This window comes from Mus caroli, chromosome 11 (assembly GCF_900094665.2).
Source record: "Mus caroli chromosome 11, CAROLI_EIJ_v1.1, whole genome shotgun sequence".
Lineage (NCBI taxonomy): Eukaryota > Metazoa > Chordata > Mammalia > Rodentia > Muridae > Mus > Mus caroli.
This window is the reverse complement of record NC_034580.1, coordinates 18,102,515-18,123,950: the sequence shown is the minus strand read 5'-3', so window position 1 is coordinate 18,123,950 and position 21,436 is coordinate 18,102,515. Positions and strand designations below refer to the sequence as shown.

The 21,436-nt window shown below is 40.0% G+C and overlaps 1 protein-coding gene across 10 annotated transcripts in view; it reads left to right on the top strand.

The window, feature by feature from the left end:
• The window catches only part of Ehbp1 (EH domain binding protein 1), a 275,350-nt gene that overhangs the window by 25,419 nt on the left and 228,495 nt on the right, over nucleotides 1–21,436 (top strand). For all 10 annotated transcript variants that reach the window (XM_029483507.1, XM_029483505.1, XM_029483503.1 and 7 more), the window contains exons 3-4: nucleotides 12,344–12,401; nucleotides 20,876–20,971. In XM_029483507.1, the coding sequence (XP_029339367.1) occupies nucleotides 12,344–12,401; nucleotides 20,876–20,971 (154 nt within the window). The remainder of the gene's footprint in view (nucleotides 1–12,343; nucleotides 12,402–20,875; nucleotides 20,972–21,436) is intronic.

Below are 21,436 nucleotides of genomic sequence, written 5' to 3'. Positions count from 1 at the left end.
CCCTGAGTTTGATTATTTCCTGCTGTCTACTCCTCTTGGGTGAACTTACTTCCTTTTGTTCTAGAGCTTTTAGGTGTGCTCTCAGTCTGCTAGTGTGTACTCTCTCTTTTCTTTATGGCGTCACTCAGAGCTATGAGTTTTCCTCTAGGACTGCTTTCATTGTGTCCCATAAGTTTGGGTATGTTGTGACTTCATTTTCATTAAACTCTAAAAAGTCTTTAATTTCCTTCTTTATTTCTTCCTTGACTAAGGTATCATTGAGTAGAGTGTTGTTCATTTTCCACATCAGTGTTGCCTTTCTATTATTTATATTGTTACTTAAGATCAGCTTTAGTCTGTGGTGATCTAATAGGATGCATGAGATAATTTCAATATTTTTTTGTATCTGTTGAGGCCTGTTTTGTGACCAATTATATGGGCAATTTTGGAGCAGGTACTATGAGTTACTGAGAAGAAGGTATATCCTTTTGTGTTAGGGTAAAATGTTCTGTAGATATCTGTTAAATCCATTTGTTTCATAACTTCTGTTAGTTTCAATGTGTCTCTGTTTAGTTTCTGTTTCCAAGATCTGTCCATTGGTGAGAGTGGGGTGTTGAAGTCTCCCACTATTATTGTGTGAGGTGCAATGTGTGCTTTGAGCTTTACTATAGCTTCTTTAATGAATGTGGGTGCTCTTGCATGTGGAGCATAGATACTCAGAATTGAGAGTTCATCTTGGAAGATTTTACCTTTGATGAGTATGAAGTTCTCCTCCTTGTCTTTTTTGACAACTTTGGGTTGGAAGTTGATTTTATTCGATATTAGAATGGCTACTCTAGCTTGTTTCTTTGGACTGTTTGCTTGGAAATCTTTTTTCCAGCCTTTTACTATAAGGTAGTGTCTGTCCTTGTCCCTGAGGTAGGTTTCCTGTATGCAGCAAAATGTTGGGTCCTATTTATGTAGCCAGTCTATTAATCTATGTCTTTTTATTGGAGAATTGAGTCTATTGATATTAAGAGATAGTAAGGAAAAGTAATTGTTACTTCCTTTTATTTTTGTTATTAGAGTTGGAATTCTGTTCTTTCGGCTATCTTCTTTTAGGTTTGTTGAAGGATTACATTCTTGCTTTTTCTAGGGCATCATTTCCCTCCTTGTGTTGGAGTTTTTCCTTTATTATCCTTTGAAGGGCTGGATCTGTGGAAAGATATTGTGTGAATTTGGTTTTGTCATGGAATACTTTGGTTTCTCCATCTATGGTAATTGAGAGGTTTGCTGGGTAAAGTAGCCTGGGCTGGCATTTGTATTCTCTTAGGGTCTGTATAACATCTGGCCAGGATCTTCTGGCTTTCATAGTCTCTGGTGAGAAGTCTGGTGTAATTCTGATAGGTCTGCCTGTATATGTTACTTGACCTTTCCCTTACTGCTTTTAATATTCTATCTTTATATAGTGCATTTGTTGTTCTGATTATTATGAGTCAGGAGGAATTTCTTTTCTGATCCTGTCTATCCGGAGTTTTGTAGGCTTCTTTTATGTTCATGGGCATCTCTTTCTTTAGGTTTGGGAAGTTTTCTTCTATAATTTTGTTGAAGATATTTGCTGGCGCTTAAAGTTGAAAATCTTCATTCTCATCTATTCCTATTATCCTTAGGTTTGGTTTTCTCATTGTGGACTAGATTTCCTGGATGTTTTGAGTTAGGATCTTTTTGCATTTTGCATTTTCTTTTATTGTTGTGTCCATGTTTTCTATGGAATCTTATGCACCTGAGATTCTTTCTTTCATCTCTTGTATTCTCTTGTTGATGCTCGCATCTATGGTTCCTGATTTCTTTCCTAGGATTTCTATCTCCAGAGTTGTCTCCCTTTGTGCTTTCTTTATTGTTTCTACTTCCATTTTTAGTTCCTGGATGGTTTTGTTCAATTCTTTCACCTGATTGGATGTGTTCTCCTGTATTTCTTTAAGGGAGTTATTTATTTCCTTCTCACAGTCCTCCATCATCATCATGAGAAGTGACTTTAGATCCATGTCTTTCTTTTCTGGTGTGATGGTGTATCCAGGACTTGCTATGGTGGGAGAGTTTGGATCTGATGATGCCAAGTAACCTTGGTTTCTATTGCTTCTGTTCTTAAGCTTGCCTCCTGCCATCTGATTTTCTCAAGTACTTGCTGCCCTCAATATATCTGATTGGAGCCTGTCCTTCCTATAATCCCAGTTTCTTCAGGACTCCTCAGAGTCCAGCTTTCTCTGTAATCCTGTGATTCCTGGCTCCTGTAAACTTGAGATTCTGGGTTTGTCAGAGTTCTTGGCAGTCAAGCTTCCTCCGAGATCCTGAGATCCTGGTGTGACCAAACTCCTGTTATTTTGAGATCCTGGAATCCTAAGATCCTGGGTGTGTTAGGGCACCTGGAAGTGGTGTCTTCTCTGAGGACTGTGGGGCTGTCTGGTGTGTTCGAAACCAAGGTATACCAGTACCAATCAGAAGTATCTCCAGCCGCTGGTCAGGCAGTGCTCCTATGTCCTTGCTCCTGCTGTCACAGGCCCTTCACACCATGGGGCCTTCTGCCGAGTTCACGCCCAAGGTGACCAGGAGCTGGCAACCGGAAGGGCCTATCTAGTTTTTCTAATATAAAGGTATTTATGAGCCAAGAAGCACAATAATGAGTCATTGCTGTGTATGTATGAAATACAAATTTCCAAAAATACTCTTGCTTTCTCTATTGTTTTAAAGTACTGTCCACAGCAATTCCTTTAATTTAACGCTTCACATACTCTCTGTTTCCTGTACCTGTTGGAAAGTCTTGCTTGCCATCAACACAAATATTAGTATTCTCATATGTTATCAAACATATTTTTATGTTGTTCCTGTAGGGCTCTTATTTCACAAGTCAGCCCACATGCCTAACTGGTGCAAGCAGAAGAAGGTGAGCAGCAGTTTCAACCCACATCTGCCTGTCTTTACATGACTGTTTTTTATCTTATCGTTTCTCTGCTTTCTTTCAAGGAATGCTTTTTGAGTATTCTTCCTCCCAAGGAAATCTCTTGAGAACCTTAAAGTCAGAATCCAGACAGACAGATTAAAGCATCAGTGACAGAGTAGAGGAGTAAATTGTATGATTTTTTTGGGAAGTGTGTAGTTAGATTGATACAGTATTGTTTGTACTTGCATCTGTTTCAGGGAATCAGGCACATAGCCCCAGAATACTGATTTTTGTGTTAGTTACATGTAAGGTTCATGTAACCCCACCAGACCAGGAAATGAGCAGTAAGACATATGCTAAGTGAAAGGAAACATCCCATGTGGTTATTCGAGTAACAACAAAGTGGCATTGTTTGGGAGATGTGTGTTTCACACACACAGCAGTGACTCTGTGTTGATTCTCTCTAAGTGCTTTATGTTTCTGTGTGGTGTGCTTGTGACAGCTTGTCAAAAGTGACTTCTACTCACAGAGGACAAACTCACTCCTTCCGTGGAAATGTGCTCCTGACCCTAAACACTGCTGTAAGTTCCAGAGAAAAGGCCAGCTAGAGAGCATGTATTTCATCAGTTCAATATTTTTAGTCACTCAGAGGTACTTTTAAAAACAAAATGATACAAAAATGTAATTTTAGAAATGAATTTAAAAGCATATTTTTATTTGTGACAAAGATCTTTTATATTTTTCATATTAGGACTGCCATACATTTGTACAGAGTGGATGTATACCTGTATGCTTGCTTATATAACATGATTTGTATCTGTAGACATTTTATTCTGTTGAATTATTATAGTTGCTAAATTGCTTATGAAGGAAGCATAAAGCAAGCATAATTAACTAGGTGTACATGAGACATAGTCGGAGGCAGATGTACCTACTCAAGGATAAAAACTGTCACTGGAGAAATAGGGAAGTCAGAGTGCCCATGATAATTGTCCCCCATTGTCTCAGTGTTCTTAGAACCCCCACTGTGAAATATTCTGATATGGCTGAGGGCCCTTTCCACAGAAGACGCTTGCATAGTGAAGTGTCTGTGCACATTAGGTCCTTATTCATCATTTTAAGTAGTTCCTGGACTCTATAAGAGGAATGTGGACTTTTCATGTTCTAAAGGTTTCTTATTTTTAAATAGCCTAGAGGCTTAAATAGAAATTTGAGTCCTTCATCCTTGGAAACATTGATTCCATATTAGTGAAAAAGATTAGGTTACATTTTGGTCTCAGTACTTTGAAACGTAAGCTCTCACAAGATAACAGCCATTCTATTGTTAGAGTGGGTTGTGGAGGGATATGTGCTTTGGGGAGTTTTCTGAAATGTTGATAGGTTACTGTAGTGCACATACCCAGAAATACAAATAGTCTAACCTAATAAAAATTTATCCTAAGAGTGATTTTTATTTTTAACTGTGTGTATATGTGTTCTGTGCACCATGAGTGTGGCTACCCTTGTTGACTTGAGGCTTTGAATCCCTCTAGAGATGGAGTAACAGTGTGAGCCATCTGACATGGTGCTGGGAATTGGACTGGGGTCCTCTAGAGCCATCTCTACATCTGGAAATTTACTATTAACTTCTCAGAGTAGAGAGGTCAGCTGGCCTTCTGTGTGAATATTGAGGGTCCCCTACACCATTGCTCTCTGTTAAAGGGTGCTAGAGTCAAGTAGGCTCTAGTTCAAACATTTCCTGTTCACTGTACTCCACAAGCCACTCCTTTACTTGTGGAGCCATCTCAATGCCAGCTCTGTAAGGTACTGGAGGTGAGGGTGCGTGGGTGCTTAAGGTGTCCTTGGTACCTCACAGGATCAGTACTGTGTGTTAGGCAGAAGTCAGGGACCTGTTACCACTTCTGTTATATCATTAGTATTTGTTAGCTAACTCTAGAGTGTGAGTGACTACCCTGCCTGCAGCTCTCACTTCTCTCACATCAGCAACTGTTTAGTGACATGTAATGTTATGAGTCACCGAAGCACTGCATTTAGGACTAGCTTCAGTTTTTGTCTAGCCCCTTTACATTTGATAACAACTGAGAAATATTTCTAAGGTCTTTGGTGCCAGATCGAGGAAAAGCAAGTGTGCTGCCCCAGTCTAGCTGCCTTTCTCTGGATTTTACCATATGTGAAAGGAGAAAAACAAATGCTCTGTCTCCCAGTCTTGAGTTCCTCTGCATCGTAGCATCTGGGAAGTGACTTCTTTTATCGATGTGTGTCTCCTAGGCTCAAACAAATGTCTCCTTATATTTTTTCCTCTTAGATACTGAACTTTGGCAAAGTGGGAGTTTTAATTGACATTGAGGAGAATATAAGATCTGAAGCACTTATGGTATTATTTGGCCCCACTCAGCCTCTCAGGACTACTGTAGGAAGGGCCCAGGAATAGCGTGGCTTCAAAAGGGAAGGATGCCAGGGGTCAAGTAGACACTGCTCAAAATCTTTTCTTAGACCTTGGAAATACTGAGTTAACTGAAGACAGAATTGCTACTCTTTCCCCTATAGTCTGTTCACTTAGAAAACAAAATTCAGTCTGAAGACTCTTTAGACTCAATAAATTTAAAAAATCAAGTTCATTTTTCTCCTCTCTTAATTCTAAAGTTAAAAAATGTTGTAACTCATTGTACGTATTTATGCCACTCCCAGTATCAAATAATATAAATGATATAAATCTAATTTAAATATAATATAAATAAATAGTTGAAGGTACAGAAAAACATATTTCTTTTTTCTGCCTTGTCTAAGAAATTTTAATATAAAAGTGTTTTTAGCCAGGCGTGGTGGCACACGCCTTTAATCCCAGCACTCAGGAGGCAGAGGCAGGTGGATTTCTGAGTTCGAGGTCAGCCTGGTCTACAAAGTGAGTTCCAGGACAGCCAGAGCTATACAGAGAAACTCTGTCTCGAAAACAAACAAACAAACAAACAAACAAAATGAAACAAAACAGAACAAAGGTGTTTTACTAGCTAGTTCTCTTCCTCTTTTCAACTAGTTCTATTTCTGTTTTCATGACTGTGTGTGTGTGTGTTATGAGTTTCATTAGATTTATTTTCAGGAGCATAGATGAGAGTTTGTTTGTAGGAATATGAGTTCCTTAGAGTGTCTGTACCATTGAAGGAAGAGTCTCTCTCTCTCTCTCTCTCTCTCTCTCTCTCTCTCTCTCCCTCCCTCCCTCNATAAAGCAACAGTGAGCCCTGTGGCCCCCTCCTCTTCCTTGGCAGACCCAATCTTGTGGAGATGATCACAGAGCTGTACAGTTCAGAGTACCACAGCCATGGCATGTTCTGACCTCAGCGTCCTGAACTGCTTTCCCCAATTTCCTCCAGTTCTTAATTTTCTTCCCACCCTTTCTTCTGACCTGTTCCCTGAGCCTAGGAGACTGTAATAAAAATGCCTTGTTTCTGGCTGGGTATTGAGCATTCATTTGTTCTCAGTGGTTTGACCAATACTGTGTATTCACTGTAGAAAAAATAGAACAGTTTATTTCCTATAGATTATCAATATTTGGTGCCTCACTGAGAGAAATTTGCTCTTGGGGGTCTCCCTTAGTATATAGCACAGAAAAAACCTAAAATCTGCATTAACACAGATCCTAAGCATTGTCACATGCTTATGAGTGACCTTGGAAGGTACTTTTAATTGCTGTGTAATTATCTAACCAGAGGTACTGTAATTAGTCACTCATCTGTCATGGGACTTTACGTTAAAAGTATTATAAATTGTACTTTTTACAAATTCTGAATCAAAGAGTCTGCACTGTTGAGTAGGTTCTCCTCCTCCTCCTTCTTGTTTTTTTAAGTGTGTCCTTCCTGAGACATTTAGGGGCATACACCTTTCTGTGGAAGACCCCTTTTCTTTGTGTGCCCCCAACACTGGGGCCTCCACTGGGCAGTTGGCTTTAGTTACCTCACACTGGCTTGTAAACTCAGCTGGTGCTCAGCTTGTCTTCTCTCACCTCTGAATCTCTTGCTCCACCCAACATTAGGAACATAGTAGACATCCAGTAAAATAGTTGTTAAATGCTTTTAAAGTTTTTAGAACAGTGGTTCTCAACCTGTGGGTCTCGACTTCTTTGGCAAACCTCTATCTCCAAATATATATCTACATTACAAGTCATAACAGTAGCAAAATTACAGTTATGAAGTAGCAATGAAAATAATGTTGTGGTTGGGGTTGCCACAGTGTGAAGAACTGTATTGAAGGGTCAGGGCATTAAGAAGGTGGAGAACCACTGCTCTAGAACGTCGTATGACTGGTTTTCACGCGAGTCTATGGATTTAACTTTTACATTAGAAATGACTTTCTTTCCACTTACCTTTCCACCCAGCAGTGGGAAAGAGGGCAGAAGTGCAGTTGCAGGCTTAAGAAGTTAGAGCTACCTGATCTGTAGTCTGGACTTTATGACCCCTCTCTTCCTTTTCCTATACTGTTCTGCATTTCTCCCTGAACCTCCCCCTTCTCTCTGGAATTCAGGGTCAGAACCATGGTGCTATGTGAGGAGTGCTTGCTCTCCTCACATTCAAGTTGTCCATTTCTGTGGTTTCTGAGAGTAAAGGAGAAGGTGGTACTTATTTTTCTTGTTTTTAATGTTTTGACGTAGGAACTACTCTGTAACCCAGGCTGGATTAGAACGTCCTGTCTATTCCAGCCTCACAGGCTGATTTGCTCCAACAAACCCATCAGAAGGCTTCAGGTTACCAGGGAAACCCCTTAGACCGCTTTAGTTGGAAGTATGACGACAAACGTCTTATGTGTATGTCTCAAAAGGTCCATATTTAAATGCCTGTAAGGTGTTTCTCCCCTTCCCTTCTTTGTGTACCCTGTTACTATGTGGCTAAAGGTTGGTGGTTGAAGTCTCCCTGAAACCAGGGCTCTACCAGGTTTTCTTGACTTCCTTGATAGAAAGTTCTATAATTATAGGCCAGGCCCTCTGATAGCTGTGGAAAACTCTAACAGCACTGTGTCCCTTTTCTCTTGTGAGTTGACTAGTAAATATTTAATGGTTCTTTTTTAGCACAGTATGAATACTTAAAATATTAATTGCAGTCAGGCAGTTGTGTTGTTGTTGGTACACTTTTTTTTTTTTTTGAGAATCACTTACTTTTGAACATTTCTCTTGATAATGTAAAACTAGACGCATCTCTACTAGACATGTTTTTAGTATGTGTCTGTTACATGGTGCTATGGATCTAACATAGGGCCTTGCACATACATATTAGGTAAGCACTCTCCCACTAACTTACATCCACATCCCTTAGTGAATACATCTACATTGTTCACAGAATTGGAATCGGAAAAACGTTTAACTATCTCTGGAGGAGGAATTTTCAAATATGTCACTTCTGTTTACATCCTTGGAGCAGGGCATACAGGTTAGAGGACTGCCCTTCCTGCTTTTCCAGGTTAAAAATCTTCACTTCGCTGAAGCATTAAAATGGGTAGGGGGTGGTGGTGATTGTCAGAGTCCAGCTAGGAAAAAGAAAGTGCAATCAAGTAGCAGTGCAGGGCATCGTGACTGGTGGGGAGACCCTCTTGTCACAGTTGATGGTGGTTTAAGCCATGAACTGTGGTGATTGTTTACCATGGTCCCTGTTGTCCGGTGGGTCTTTGCTGTCATTATTGGAATCACTTGTGGAATTTTAAAAATGCTGTTCACTAGACCCATGAAATCAGGTTCTCCAAGGCTGGAAGGTAAGCATAAGTATTTTAAAAAGATTTTCCTGGAGGTTTTAATGTGTAGCCAAGGTAAACATCCTTGTGAAATTCATATAAGCTGCAGAGAAGGCACATTATATTGCTGCTGGTTTTGGTTAGGTCTCACCCATTATAATTAACCATTTGGATATTCTTGGATGCAACTTGGGTTCGTTCTTTTCAGTAATGAATGTTCATTGGGCCTTATCCTTGTACTAGATTACAACATTAGTTGCTAGTGACAAATATAAAGTTGATCAGCTAGTGTGGTCTGGTAGGGGGAGATAGAAATAATGATATTATAGCACATACAAAGTATGTAAATAGAGGCATGGCTTGGGTATTTACTGGGAACATTGTAGAGACATTAACTCTGTCTGAAGTTTGGTGTGTATGTGTGTGTGCTGACATTGTGTGTGAGAGTGAAAGTGCTAAGGTAAAATAAAAAATGGTTAAAAGTCCACAAAGAAGGCCACAAAATAAGAGTGTATCAGGTAGAAAATGGGGAAATAGAGGCAGGGCTTCCCCCATGACATCTGAAGATATTAAAAAGGTGTGGCTGGAGAGCAGATGCTTATGAGGTACATAGTATGCTAGAAGCTAAATCAGACTTCAATGGCAGGCTGGTTTATCAATTGAAGACTGGTTGTCATCTTGCATGACTAGAGGCCAAAGGGACAGTTATGTATATAGGGTCTCAGTGTGCCAACTGCAGCTGCTCAGGGGAGATGGAGCAGAGGACAGGGAGAGGAGGGGAAGAGAAGAGAGAGAAGGGGAAAGAGGAAGAGAGGGAGAAGGGAGGGAGGGAGGGAGAGAAGAGAAGAGAAGGAGGAAGGAAGATAGGAGGGGAGAGGGGAACTATAAGTCTAAACTTTTATTTACCTGATGTAATTATCTCCGAGGCTCACTGCCTTTGTCTGCTCAGCTAGGCCTAGTCCTGGAAGCTTCTAGCCTTCATATAATCTAATGTAGGCCTGGAATGTTTTCAGCCTCTGAGACTTGCTGCTAATTACTCTTTCTAGCTCTTTCTGATTTCTGGATGGCTGGTTCAACTCAGCTGTTCTGGCTCAAACTTTTCTCCAAGCTGACAGAATCAATCTGGCTTCTCTCTCAGCCTCTAACTTTTTGTTCTGCTTGGCCTCAAACTAACTCTGGCAATCTGTTCTAATCTTTTGGCTTTTTCTTATTCTCTGACTCCTTCTGTCCTTATCTGTGTCTAGCTTGTTCTCTCTCTGCAACTTGTCTCTGTCCAACTGTCCTGATAAAACTGCCCCTGCCCCTTTCTTTGTGCTGCTCTCTCTGAAGTAGCTTCTTTCCTCTCTCTTCTCCTGAGAGAAAGATCCTATTCTGTCAAATCTTTCTCTGATTCATCACTTTGTCTGTCACTCAATTAGACATCACTTTCAAACAGCGGTGCTTCCTTCTACAAACTAAGTTTACCTTCATTGTCTGGGATTAAAGGTGTGTACTAAGGACATTTCTGCTTTCAAGCCAGAGGGATTAATGGTGTGTGGTAAAGGCATTTCTGTACTCTAGCCAGAATGATTCAAGGTGCTAAGGCTGGGCCACACTACAACTAAAAACAGGTTTTTTCATTAAGTAACATAATCTCGGGGTTCACAATGGGATCAAATATCCTGCAGCAGGAGACAGAGGAAGAGAGGGTGGAGGGAGAGGAGGGCGTTTTGTTTTGTTTTCAATGTCAGGTTATTGCTGTCTGTTGGTGCTGGGACTCAGATTAATGCTCTTAATAGAAATTGTCATCCCCATTACCTGATCACTGTTCCCAGTGTCTCACTCTGGGAGCATTTCATAATTGAACTACCATCAGACTCATCATATATTTGAATAAGTCTTTATGCAAACAATTCATTTCACCTTTGTGTGTATGTGTGTGTGTGTGTGTGTGTGTGTATTACGTTCAGGTTCTGTCCCACAGAAAAAACACCCATTAGCATTTATCTTATTTTGCTTCTTCAGATCTTTCCTCTTTACATTATAAATACATTATCTTTGTGTATGTGTAAACATTTACACATTATTACGTGTGTGTGTGTGTGTGTTTTGTGTGCACTTGTATCACTTCTCTGCTTCTTCTGTGTGGGTTTGGATATTGAGCACAGGTAGTCAGGCTTGGCAGCAGCTGCCCTCTCCTGCTGGTCCTAGATGGTGATGGTTTGGCTGGGCATAAGCTCTAGGGGAGCAACTGCCTTCCTCCTGCACTTGCAGATCTGAACTTCGTTGTCTCTGGGACTGTTGTTGCTAATGAGAAGTTTAATTACTTCTGCCATTTTAATTACTTGTTTGTCAGTGACTTTGTTTTCTCTCTTTATTCTATGATCTTTCTATATTTCTGCCCCTTTGCAGTTTAGTTGTAATGTATGTAGTTGCAGGTTTATTTGTGCTTTGAGGCATAAGTACATAACTTTCATTTCCAGTAATGAGAATTTACCAGGTCTTCACACATGCTAGGCAAATGCTCTAGGCTCTTTTCACTTTTCCTTTTGAGCTGGAATTTCGCTGGTCAGGGCTGGGTTGATCTTCTGATCCTGTATCACAGTCACGGGAGCACCTAGCATTGTAGGCTTGTGTCACTAAGCCTGGTGTGGGAAGCATTTTTAACTACGTTTATTAAAAAATGAAACTGTAAGTAAGATAGCTGATAATCATATTCTACTTGTTTTCCAGGAACTTGAAGGAAAACTTTGTTTCAGTAGCTAAAGATGTCTTATTTTATTTGACTTTCCATTAGCAGACAATAAGGAAGAGGGTTCTGTGGTCTCGGAGGGTTTCAGTTACAGGCTGGGCTCTGTCAGAGTTTTGCTCAGTTATTTATCTTTGGCAGTTTTTTGTTTTTTGTTTTGTTTTTGTTTGTTTTTTTAAATAAGATTGTAAGATACAGGTAATATTTTGTACTGTGCAGATTTTTCAGCACAGAATTGCTTTGTGAGGGTAATTAGGTGGTTATGAAAACATTTGAGCTATCCACTGTATGCATTGTTTAGAAGATGCAAAGTTGTGTCACCCACGATGCCTTTAGAATGTTTCTTTCTCAAAGTTGAAAGGATAATGTGTGAGAAGTGAGGCACTGTAGGAGGGCACAGATGTGGGCTAACTATTGCATTTCATTTGGTTATTCTCTCGAATTGATTTGGTATTACTTTTAAAGAAAAGTTTCTAGAGTAAATACTAGTTATTTCAATGACATCATATCTGAATTTAGCATCTACTGTACTTAGGAGTAGAACTGGAGCTTAATTGCTTTGTGGAATCTAAAGTAATAAACACTTTTGTCCTTTCATGTGTCTGCGGGAGGGGTGTGCATGAGGGTCTTATGCACATGTGCTCACTCACCTGCATGCTAGAGTGGGAAGCAGAGGCCAGTTTCTGGGGTCTTTATCACTGTCCATCTTAGCTTTTACACAGGCTTCTCATGGAACCTGCACTCATCATTTTGACTAGGCTGGCTGGTAGCTCCTGGAATCCTCCTGTCTCTGCCCTTAGCTGGAGTTCCAGAACACACTGCCACATCCAGTTTTTATCTCAGTGCTAGGGATGGAAATCGGGTTCCTGTGCTTGTGTGGAAAACTTTTCACTTGTGGAGTCACCCCAGGCCACTTTTGTCCTTTTAAAGGTACTAGAACTAAACTTTAATAATTTTGTTTAAGATGAATTACCCTTAATTTCTTTCTTTGTTTTTTAATTTGATAGGCAACCAGATAAACTGGTGGTTGTTTGGACCAGAAGAAGCCGAAGGAAGTCTTCCAAGGTTAGTCTGCTCTGAACAGTCACCACTTAAAAATTTGTCGAGGAAGAGCTCAGCGTTCTTAGAGTGGCCCACTTTCTGATTCATGCTGGATTGCAGGAGAGGAGAAGTGGACTTTTTCAAAGATCTTGATTTGTTTTTCTTTGTACTGATAGTATCATACATGGAGACTAGAATAGAATTTTAAACATCTTGTTCTGTAGATAATTTTATTTTCGTAAGCATACAGCTGTATGCATATTTATTAGAGGTTAGTTTGTTTTCCTATAGATAGACTGCTATTAAGAAAAATTTGTTAGATGATAATTGCAATTTTGAGAACTTACTAAAAGTACCTTTTCAAGGTGGTTTTGTTTGTTTTTGAGACAGGGCTCATTTTGTATTTAGGCTGACTTAGAATTTGTGATCTTCCCTTTTGTGCCTCCGAAGGGCTGGGATTACAAGTGTGTGCCATTATATCTGGCCTCCAGTTTTATTTTTATTAAGCTAAAACTTAAGGGTGCAAAATTCATCAAACCTTAGTTATTCAAGACACCATGACCATGGCAACTCTATGAAAGAAAGCCTTTAAATTGGGGCTTGCTTGTAGTTTCAGAAGTTTAGTCCATTATCATCATGGCTGGGAGCCTGCTGGCAAGGGCATAGTGCTGGAGGAAGAGAGGAGAGACACTGAGCTGGGCTTGGCCCTTTGAAACCTCAGAGCACCCCTGCCCTGCATTGATGCACTTCTTCCAACAAGGCCAGGCTTCCCAGTCCCACCCCGAGCTGCTCCCTGGTGACTAAGCACTCAGATATGTAAGCCTATAGGGCCATTCTTATTCAAACCACCACAGTTTGCATATATAATAAATATGATGTATATATTCTGATACTTGCATAAATAGTACTCCTGTCAAAGTATAGATTGCTATCAGCATAACATTTCTGTGTCTTGTCCAGGCAATTTCCAGCCCTCAGAGGCCAGCGCTATTTTGATTTTTCTGTCAACAAAGACTAATTTAGCTATTTTTGAATTTCATGCAAAAATATTACAGTAGTATTTTTGTATAGCTTTAATAGTGTTCTATATAATTTTTATATAGTAAAACTGTTTTATGCGTGGTCTCCTTTGCGTAGCATCATGTTTTTGCAATGTGTTCATGCTTTGTTTTCATTTGTAGTTTATTGCTTTATTGCTGAATAGTATTCCATTCTGTGAATATACTACAAGTTAGTTAATTATTCAGTCCCCTGAGTATGTAGTCTTTTTTTTTTTTTTTTTTTTTTTTTTTTTTTTTTACTTCTGTCAGTGTTAACTGCTAGAATCCTTGTTTAAGTAGGTAGAGAGTGATAGGGAAGACACCTGGCCGCAGCCTTTAGCCTCCTTACATGTATGCCCATACAACTTTGCATAGTATTGTTTCCCAACACACCCACTAGAGTATGTGTGCACACTCAACACACATACATATACGTGCACACATGTGTGCACCAGAAATTGCCAAACACCCCTGCCAGCAATATAGGTGCCAGCAATATAGGAATTGAAGCTGATTCACGTCATGAACAGTATTTTTTTCAAGACACATATCTGTAGTTTGGGGGCATGATAATGTGAATACTGTCTTATTCACATGTGAGGAGGAGTTCTAAGAATGGACACAGTACTTCTATTGCATCTACAGCTTTTGTGGAGTTGACCAGAATAAAGTTGTCCTTTAAGTGTAATAGAGGGTTATGACTATATCAGTAGTCTTTAGAGTGGACACTGTAAGCACTTTATTTCATTTGGCACTTAGCTAGCAATTATTCTATAAGAGTTATGAAATACAATAAATATAATAAAATACTTTAGGTTGTAGGTCACTTCAGAATATACTCATCTTTGATAGTAAATAAACTTTGTTTACTTAATGGCATATGACAATTGAAAGAATTTTTATGAAAGATTCTGTCTTATATGGTACCAGATCCTGTTTGAGTCTAGGTAATAAAATATAAACTTGAGGCTACAGGTTAATTTTCTTAGAAGGTAGTGTATTCTAGAACAAATTACTTTTTATTCTATTTATTTTTTAGTTTTAATGTTCTTTGAGATCTTCCTTTATACAGTCAGCTCTCTGTATTTAGGAGTTACCCAGTCTGGTCTTTGTGAAACCTGTCTCAAAAGAAAAAAAAAAAAAAAAGCACTAGTCTTGAACATATCTGAAACTTCCCTCATTATTCCCTAAACAGTATAGTAGAATAAGAAGTACTTACACAGCCCCCATGTTATAGTGGGTATTTTAAATGTCTAGAGATGATTTAAAATGCAAGGGAACAAATGCACAGGTCATATAGAAACAGTACACCATTTATACAAATCTTAAGCATCTGTGGGTTTTGTGTACAAGGACAATTCTGGAATCCTGACCCTCAGAGGTTACTGTACTTTAGAATTTATGTTTTTTTTTTTTTTTTCTTAGAACATTGGAGGTGACTAACAGTTTATGAGAACTGATATGTTAAGCTTATAACAGCATATATATGTGTGTGTGTGTATAGATAGAGTGTACATTTATGGAAATGTTTTATAAATTATGTATAATAGCTAAATAAGGAAATTTAAAACTGACACTCAGATAAGTCATTATACTGACTGTTAAATTAGGTAGTACATAATAAGGCACATTTGCCTTTTTAATTTAAAGCTTAATTCCCAGTTAATTGCTCATTTTCCGTTGGTACATGCATATTTTATAGCTAACTATTTAGAGAGCTCATTGCAGATTCATTTGGTTAAAATAATTAGTATGGGCAATTAACACAATACTACGCTTTTCTACTTTCTCGAGTAATGACATTTATAACACAGACTTTGTCAAGCTATAATTGATTTGTAAATATAGACATAAATAACTTTTCAGTATATATGACAGTTGCAGCTGGGCAGTTGCGATAAAACAGAAAAAATATGGCATATTAATTTTTACTTGTCTAAATTCCTGTTTTCTAACTAGAAATTGAAGTTCACAGAGAGGTTTAAGAATTCCAAAGAAACCAGAGCTTTAAAATCCTTACCAGATTTTTGCTGTTCCTATCACCTTCCATAGCCTTGTGTGGTGATTGAGCCTTTCAGATGTGTGCCCTCACAACCTGCCTGTGGAGAGTTTACTTAAATGGAGGTTGTGTTAGCAACAGTAAAATTGTTTAATTGATGGCATATTAAACATATGGGTATATGCACTTTTAAAATTTGTAAAATACCAGTTTAGTGGAGTATAATATGGAACTTTTAGTGAGCCTTTTTGCTCTGAATGTTTGTATATGTGTGATTTAAAATACCTGGGAGCAATTGTTCTGCACAGTGAATGTGTTCACAATACATGTGGAGGCCTGAGGTCACATAGGACATTTTCCAGGATTCTACTTCATGTTGTTTATTGAGGTAGGATCTCTTGCTGATTGGGTTAGTCTAGGCCTGCTCCAGGGTTCTCTTCTCAAGTTCCTAGATTCCAGGTAAGTGCCACATCCTTTGGGCATTTACCTAGGTGCTGGCTTGCTGAATTCTCAGGTCTACACTCTTGCATGGCATGCATGTTACCTATCTCCCTACCCCCTCAGTGAAACATTTTAATTCTGTAGAGCAAGTGCCAGTCTTTTAGGTAAGCATGACTTGAAACAATTAGAAAAATCAGTGCATTTTGTCGAGTTATAGTACTTGTTCAAGTTTCATTTCTGTTACTGTCATAAAATATTCTGAAAGGTTTTAGTTTATAGTTCCAAGTTAGAGTCCAGCACTGAGAGGGGGATCCAGGCAGAAGTGCATGCGGCTAGCCACATCAAACCCAGAGTTGAGAACAGAGAGAAATGAACGAACACATTCTGCCTACTTGCTTGCTAGCTGCTTTCTAAGCGTTCTTCACTGTTACACAGTTCAGGGCCATGCTTAGGGAGTGTGCTGCCCACAGGGTCTAATCCTCCACAGACATGCTCTCAGGCAAACCTCAGCTGCATAAGTCCTTGAGACGATTCCCAGGTGATCCAAGTTGTATCAAGTTCACATTCAATACTACCATCACACTGTCCTAAATTAAGTAGGACATTTCCCCCAGGCCTGCCTTTGAAAGGTACCAAAAGATGTGGTTTAACAAGTAAGAAAGAAAAACTGTATACAGAGACTAGTAATGAATCCTAATCCCTTAGCTATACTAGGATGTTGGCAAATGATCAAGTAAATGATCAAGTCATCAGCTATAGGGTAAAGGCTTTGCTAGCTATACTAAGGCAGTGAATACTTCTACTGTGTCTCTTACGCAGTTACTTTCTAGGGAAATCCTTTTCTATTATCCTGCAAGAAAACGGACCAAGCTTCTTAGAGCACTGATATTTACCAAGGATGTGGTGTTTTCTCTCTCCCTCTCCCTCTCCCTCTCCCTCTCCCTCTCCCTCTCCCTCACTTAGTTTCCTTGGCTTAGTATAATTTTGTCTATCTATCCACCCACCCACTCAATCACCATAGTTATTATTGGATACCTATATTTCTGTTTTTGTTTTGTTTTGTTTTTTGTTTTTCGAGACAGGGTTTCACTGTGTAGCCTTGGCTGTCCTGGAACTCACTGTGTAGACCAGGCTGGCCTCAAACTCAGAAATCTATCTGCCTCTGCCTCCCAAATGCTGGGATTAAAGGCATGCATCACCATTGCCTAGCTGATATTTGTATTTCATTCTTTACCTAACTTTATAGTCTTGAATTACTACTTTGTGAGTTAGTAAGTTCCTAGAAAAACCAATGTCTGATGTATGCTACGTTATTGTGCTAGGTTATAGACCTATTATCACTGCATCAGAGTTTGTTGTTGTGGGTGCTGGGTGTATAACTCAGATCATTATACTTCTGTAGTAAGCACTTTACTGAGTTGTCTTCTCCAACCCAGTTTTTAAAAAAATGTGTGTGTGTGTGTGTGTACTTGAAGAGGTCAGAGGATGTCTTTGTGTGTCCTTGTTAGGACTCTCTTCTTTGAAGCAGGGCCTGGGGTGTCGCTAATTAGACTAGCTGGTCAGTGAGGCCCCAGATCTTCCTGTCTCCACCTCCTCAGCCCTGGGACTACAACTGTGTACGACCATACCTGCCAGTTTTAAAGGGTTCTGGAGAAAAATGCAGGTTCTGTGCTTTCAAGACGAGCCCTTCACTCCACCTTTCTGGTTTGAAGGTTCTGCGCTTGTAAGATAAGCCCTCCCTCTACCCCACGTTCCTGACTTACTGCTGTAAATATCCTTGACTTCTTCTCCTTTAGAGTTTCCTGTCTGTGTTCACCTAGGATGATGGGAAGGAGCACTGATTGTTAGCCTCTTCGGTAGATCAACTGACATTACGAGTGTGTCAGGAAGCCAGAGCTTTAACATTGATCCTTCCTTTGCTGGTGGAAGAGTTGCTGGATAGAAAGTGAGAGAGTGGCGTCTTCCTAGGTCTTGGGAATCACCATGCTTCTGCCTTTCATTTAAAGCCTTTCTTGTTGGTTGGTCAGCTTGTAATATTGTCTGATTCTAAACCGAGGAATGAAAAAACTCATTCAGAAGATGGTGCTTCTGAGGGAACCTGAGGAGCCCAGAGCTCCATCTCCTCATTCAGCCCTTTATCAGGTTCTACATTTTCTAACTTTCCCACTTTTTACCTCTGTTGTATATAGGATGCTAAGTCTTTAGGGATTGAAGGTATTCTTCTTATTGTGTGAATCAAGGATAAGGTTGGTCATGGGCTAGATGTAACTGGGTATGGAATCTCCCACTGGTATTGGTTCAGGAAACCATTTTCTCTTAATTGATGTATATCTTCATGTCTAACCTTTTTTTTTTTAATGTTTCTTTTCTTTAACTTTTTATTGATTCTTTGTGAATTTCATATCATGCAATCCCACATATCTCCCTGCCCCCTCATCCCTGCCCTCTGCCCTGGCAACCTCTCCATCAAAAGAAAAAATAATCTTATAGAAACTGTAGTGTATGTCCCTCAGAATACCCTTTTGTTCACATTTCTTTGCTTGCAAATATTCATTGCAATGAGTCACTAGTGTGGTTTGGGGCCTCTGGCTTCTGCTATACTATCACTACTGGATCTACACTAGGTCTCCTCTTGTTGGCCTGTGTCAAAGAAATCCTGTGGCTTTAGATTTGTAGGAACAGCCTCTTCGTATGCTCCAGCACTTTATTGATGGAGTAGGTATTGAGGTGGGCCAACTCAAAGTCCTGGATCTAGGCCTCAGTGGTATGTGAGTTGTTCAGTCCACCAACTCTCCTGTACCCACAACACACAACACCAAGGTGATTTCTCCAGCACTGCCCCTGCTGGCTCACTTGCACCCGTGCCACCACGGTGCAGCCTGGTGAGGTGCAGGGTCTGCTCTCTAGAGTACTGTGGCAGGCAAGGGGCTGGGCCAGCCAGCTCTTCCACTCCTATAACCTCAGAGCCTGCTCTCCCAACTGCCATATGTGGGGAGCAAGAGGGGGAAGAGGAAGGGGAAGAAGGCATCTCTCCCTTGCCTACACCACCACATGGTAGACAAGTGGCAGGGCCAGCTCTTTTCTGCTCACATCCTCGGGGTCAGCTCATCTGCAACCAGAACAGCTCTCCTGTGCTTCCTGGGTGCTGGCACAGTGCCACTCTCCTGCTCTCATGCTTTTGGAGCCACCTCTCCTATGATGCCCAGGTGAGAGGTGGGGCTAGCACTGCCCAGTCTTCCCCAGCTCTCCTCCGGGTTAGTATAGCGCTTTCCTAATTGTTCTTAGCTGTTTCTTCTTATGTTTGAAGCCTGCTTTAGACACATTGGCTAAACGAGGCGACTTATCACAGCTTAGCTCAACATTCCTCTGCTTAAAACCTTCCAGTGGCCTCATGTCTCAAGTAAAGTAAAAATAAGCATCTTTTCAGAGACCTGAGCGACCTTACTTGGCTGGGCCTCCACGCTCTGTCTGGGGTCATTTCCTCTTCACTCTGCTCCAGTAACGTTACCTCATCATACATGTGCACGCACACACTCCAGTGGAGTGGTTGTCCACCCTCAGAGCGCTCTTCCGTATATGTGTGTCTGATTTTTTCATCCTTCAGGCTCCTCTCATGTGTCAGTGCTTCCACAAAGCCCTCTCCAACTGCCCTGAAGAGACCTGCTCTCCTGACCCCTGTATTCTTATCCTATTTATTTTCCCATGATGTGTATGCTTAACTTCAACATCCTGCTTAGGTAATGGAGTAATCGCGCATCTCTCACTACTTACACCATAAATTGCACCAAGGCAGATAGATAAAACTGTGCAGATGGTACGAGCTGAGTGAACCAATGAGTGATGGAATAAACAAGTCTCCCTGCTAGGAGGGATTCTTGTCCAGGAGCAATGAGTCTAACATTGTCAATTCTTAGTTTGTGGAGTTACACATAGAAAGTACTGTTTGTTAGCTTTTATTATCTTCTGACACATCCACCAACAGTTATTTTTGCAGCACATAAAGATGAAAACTTATTAGCCCTGTCCTGGCATGCCATCTCCCATCAGCTCAACTTTGGTCAATAATGCACAAGAGGAAGTGGTGATGATCTTTAAAATTTGTGTGAAGTTCCCAAGGCAATTTTGGTAATCAAGGTTTATAACTAAAAGCATTTTGTTAATCAAGGTTTATAAGTCAAATACTCCCCAAATCGTAAGATTTAGAAATATGACCTGGAGTAGCTACTGTTCTCTTTCACTATTTCACCTAAATAAGAAACATTGCAGTTTAGGGGAAACGAACTCAAAATACAAAGTGTATGGTGAGACCTCCCCGCCTTCCTTCTCTCCCCCCTCCTCTCTGTCCACCTCTATCTTCCTCTTTCTGGAGTCCTTGGCACTCTGAGTTGCTGAGACCATGGACACATGGCTGTATCCTGCTAGCTTTTCCTTTTTAAAGAGTGTGTGTATGGGTATCCTGTCTGCATGTATGTCATATACCATGTGAGTCCTGGTGCCCATGGAGGTCAGAGGAAGGCATTGGATCTGGAACTGGAGTTACAGATGGTTGTGAGCCACCATGTGGGTATTGGGGTTTGAACCCAGGTTCTCTGGAAAAGCAGCCTGTGCTCTTAACTGCTGAGCTATCTCTTCAGACTCGAGATTTTCTTTTTAAGGAATAAATTTGCCTTAAACTTTTCAGTCACAAAAAAATTTTTTAAAAAATTGCTCCTACCTAAAGTTTTTCATAATCAGAAATACCAGGCCTTGGGAACATAAGATGTCTTATTTTAGTGTCATTTCTCGTGGCACACCTGCACGTGTGTGGTGGGACATAGATGGTTTGCTTATAGATAAATGTATAGCTCTTACTTGTTTGAGCTTAATGCTTAAGTTCTTTTTTTTTTTTTTCCATCTTTGCTTTTATTTTGATTAGTAATTTTTGTTTCAGGGAACTATAGATCTTAGTTGATAGATAGCTAAATAAGGTTGATGACTTTTGTATTCCATAACTGAAGCTTTTATTTTTATTTTGGTAGGCTCACAGCTGGCAACCTGGAATAAAAAATCCATATCGTGGTGTTGTTGTTTGGCCTGTTCCTGAAAACATTGAAATCACTGTGACGCTGTTTAAGGTAAGGTATTCTTATTGTATAATCTAAGTTTATAGGGTATGGCTATATGTGCTCTTCTATACAGATTATAGTATGCATTGGTGTCTCATCTGCTCACCTAATCACATCATTTGTGAAGAAGTAAGTAGTTTACACTCTGTGAAGGCATTACAGTACTTCAAGAACCAAAAGGTCCATGGATCTATCTTCTTATATCCTACTCGTAGGAAACTAGTGCTTTTCCTGGGGAAAGCTGGAGCTTGCAAGATGCTTTAGCCTTCTCCTCATTATTTTTGGCTTTGTTTGATGACAATTTACTTTAAAATCAGTATCCAGTAAATGTTGATGTTAATGTAGCATACTAAGTATAATTAAAATTGATAGCTTGTTAATTGCTTCTTGGCCTTTTGATCAAGATCAAGTGCTTCCATGCCTCTGAGTGTTAGAAAATCCACATATCCATTACACACACACACACACACACAC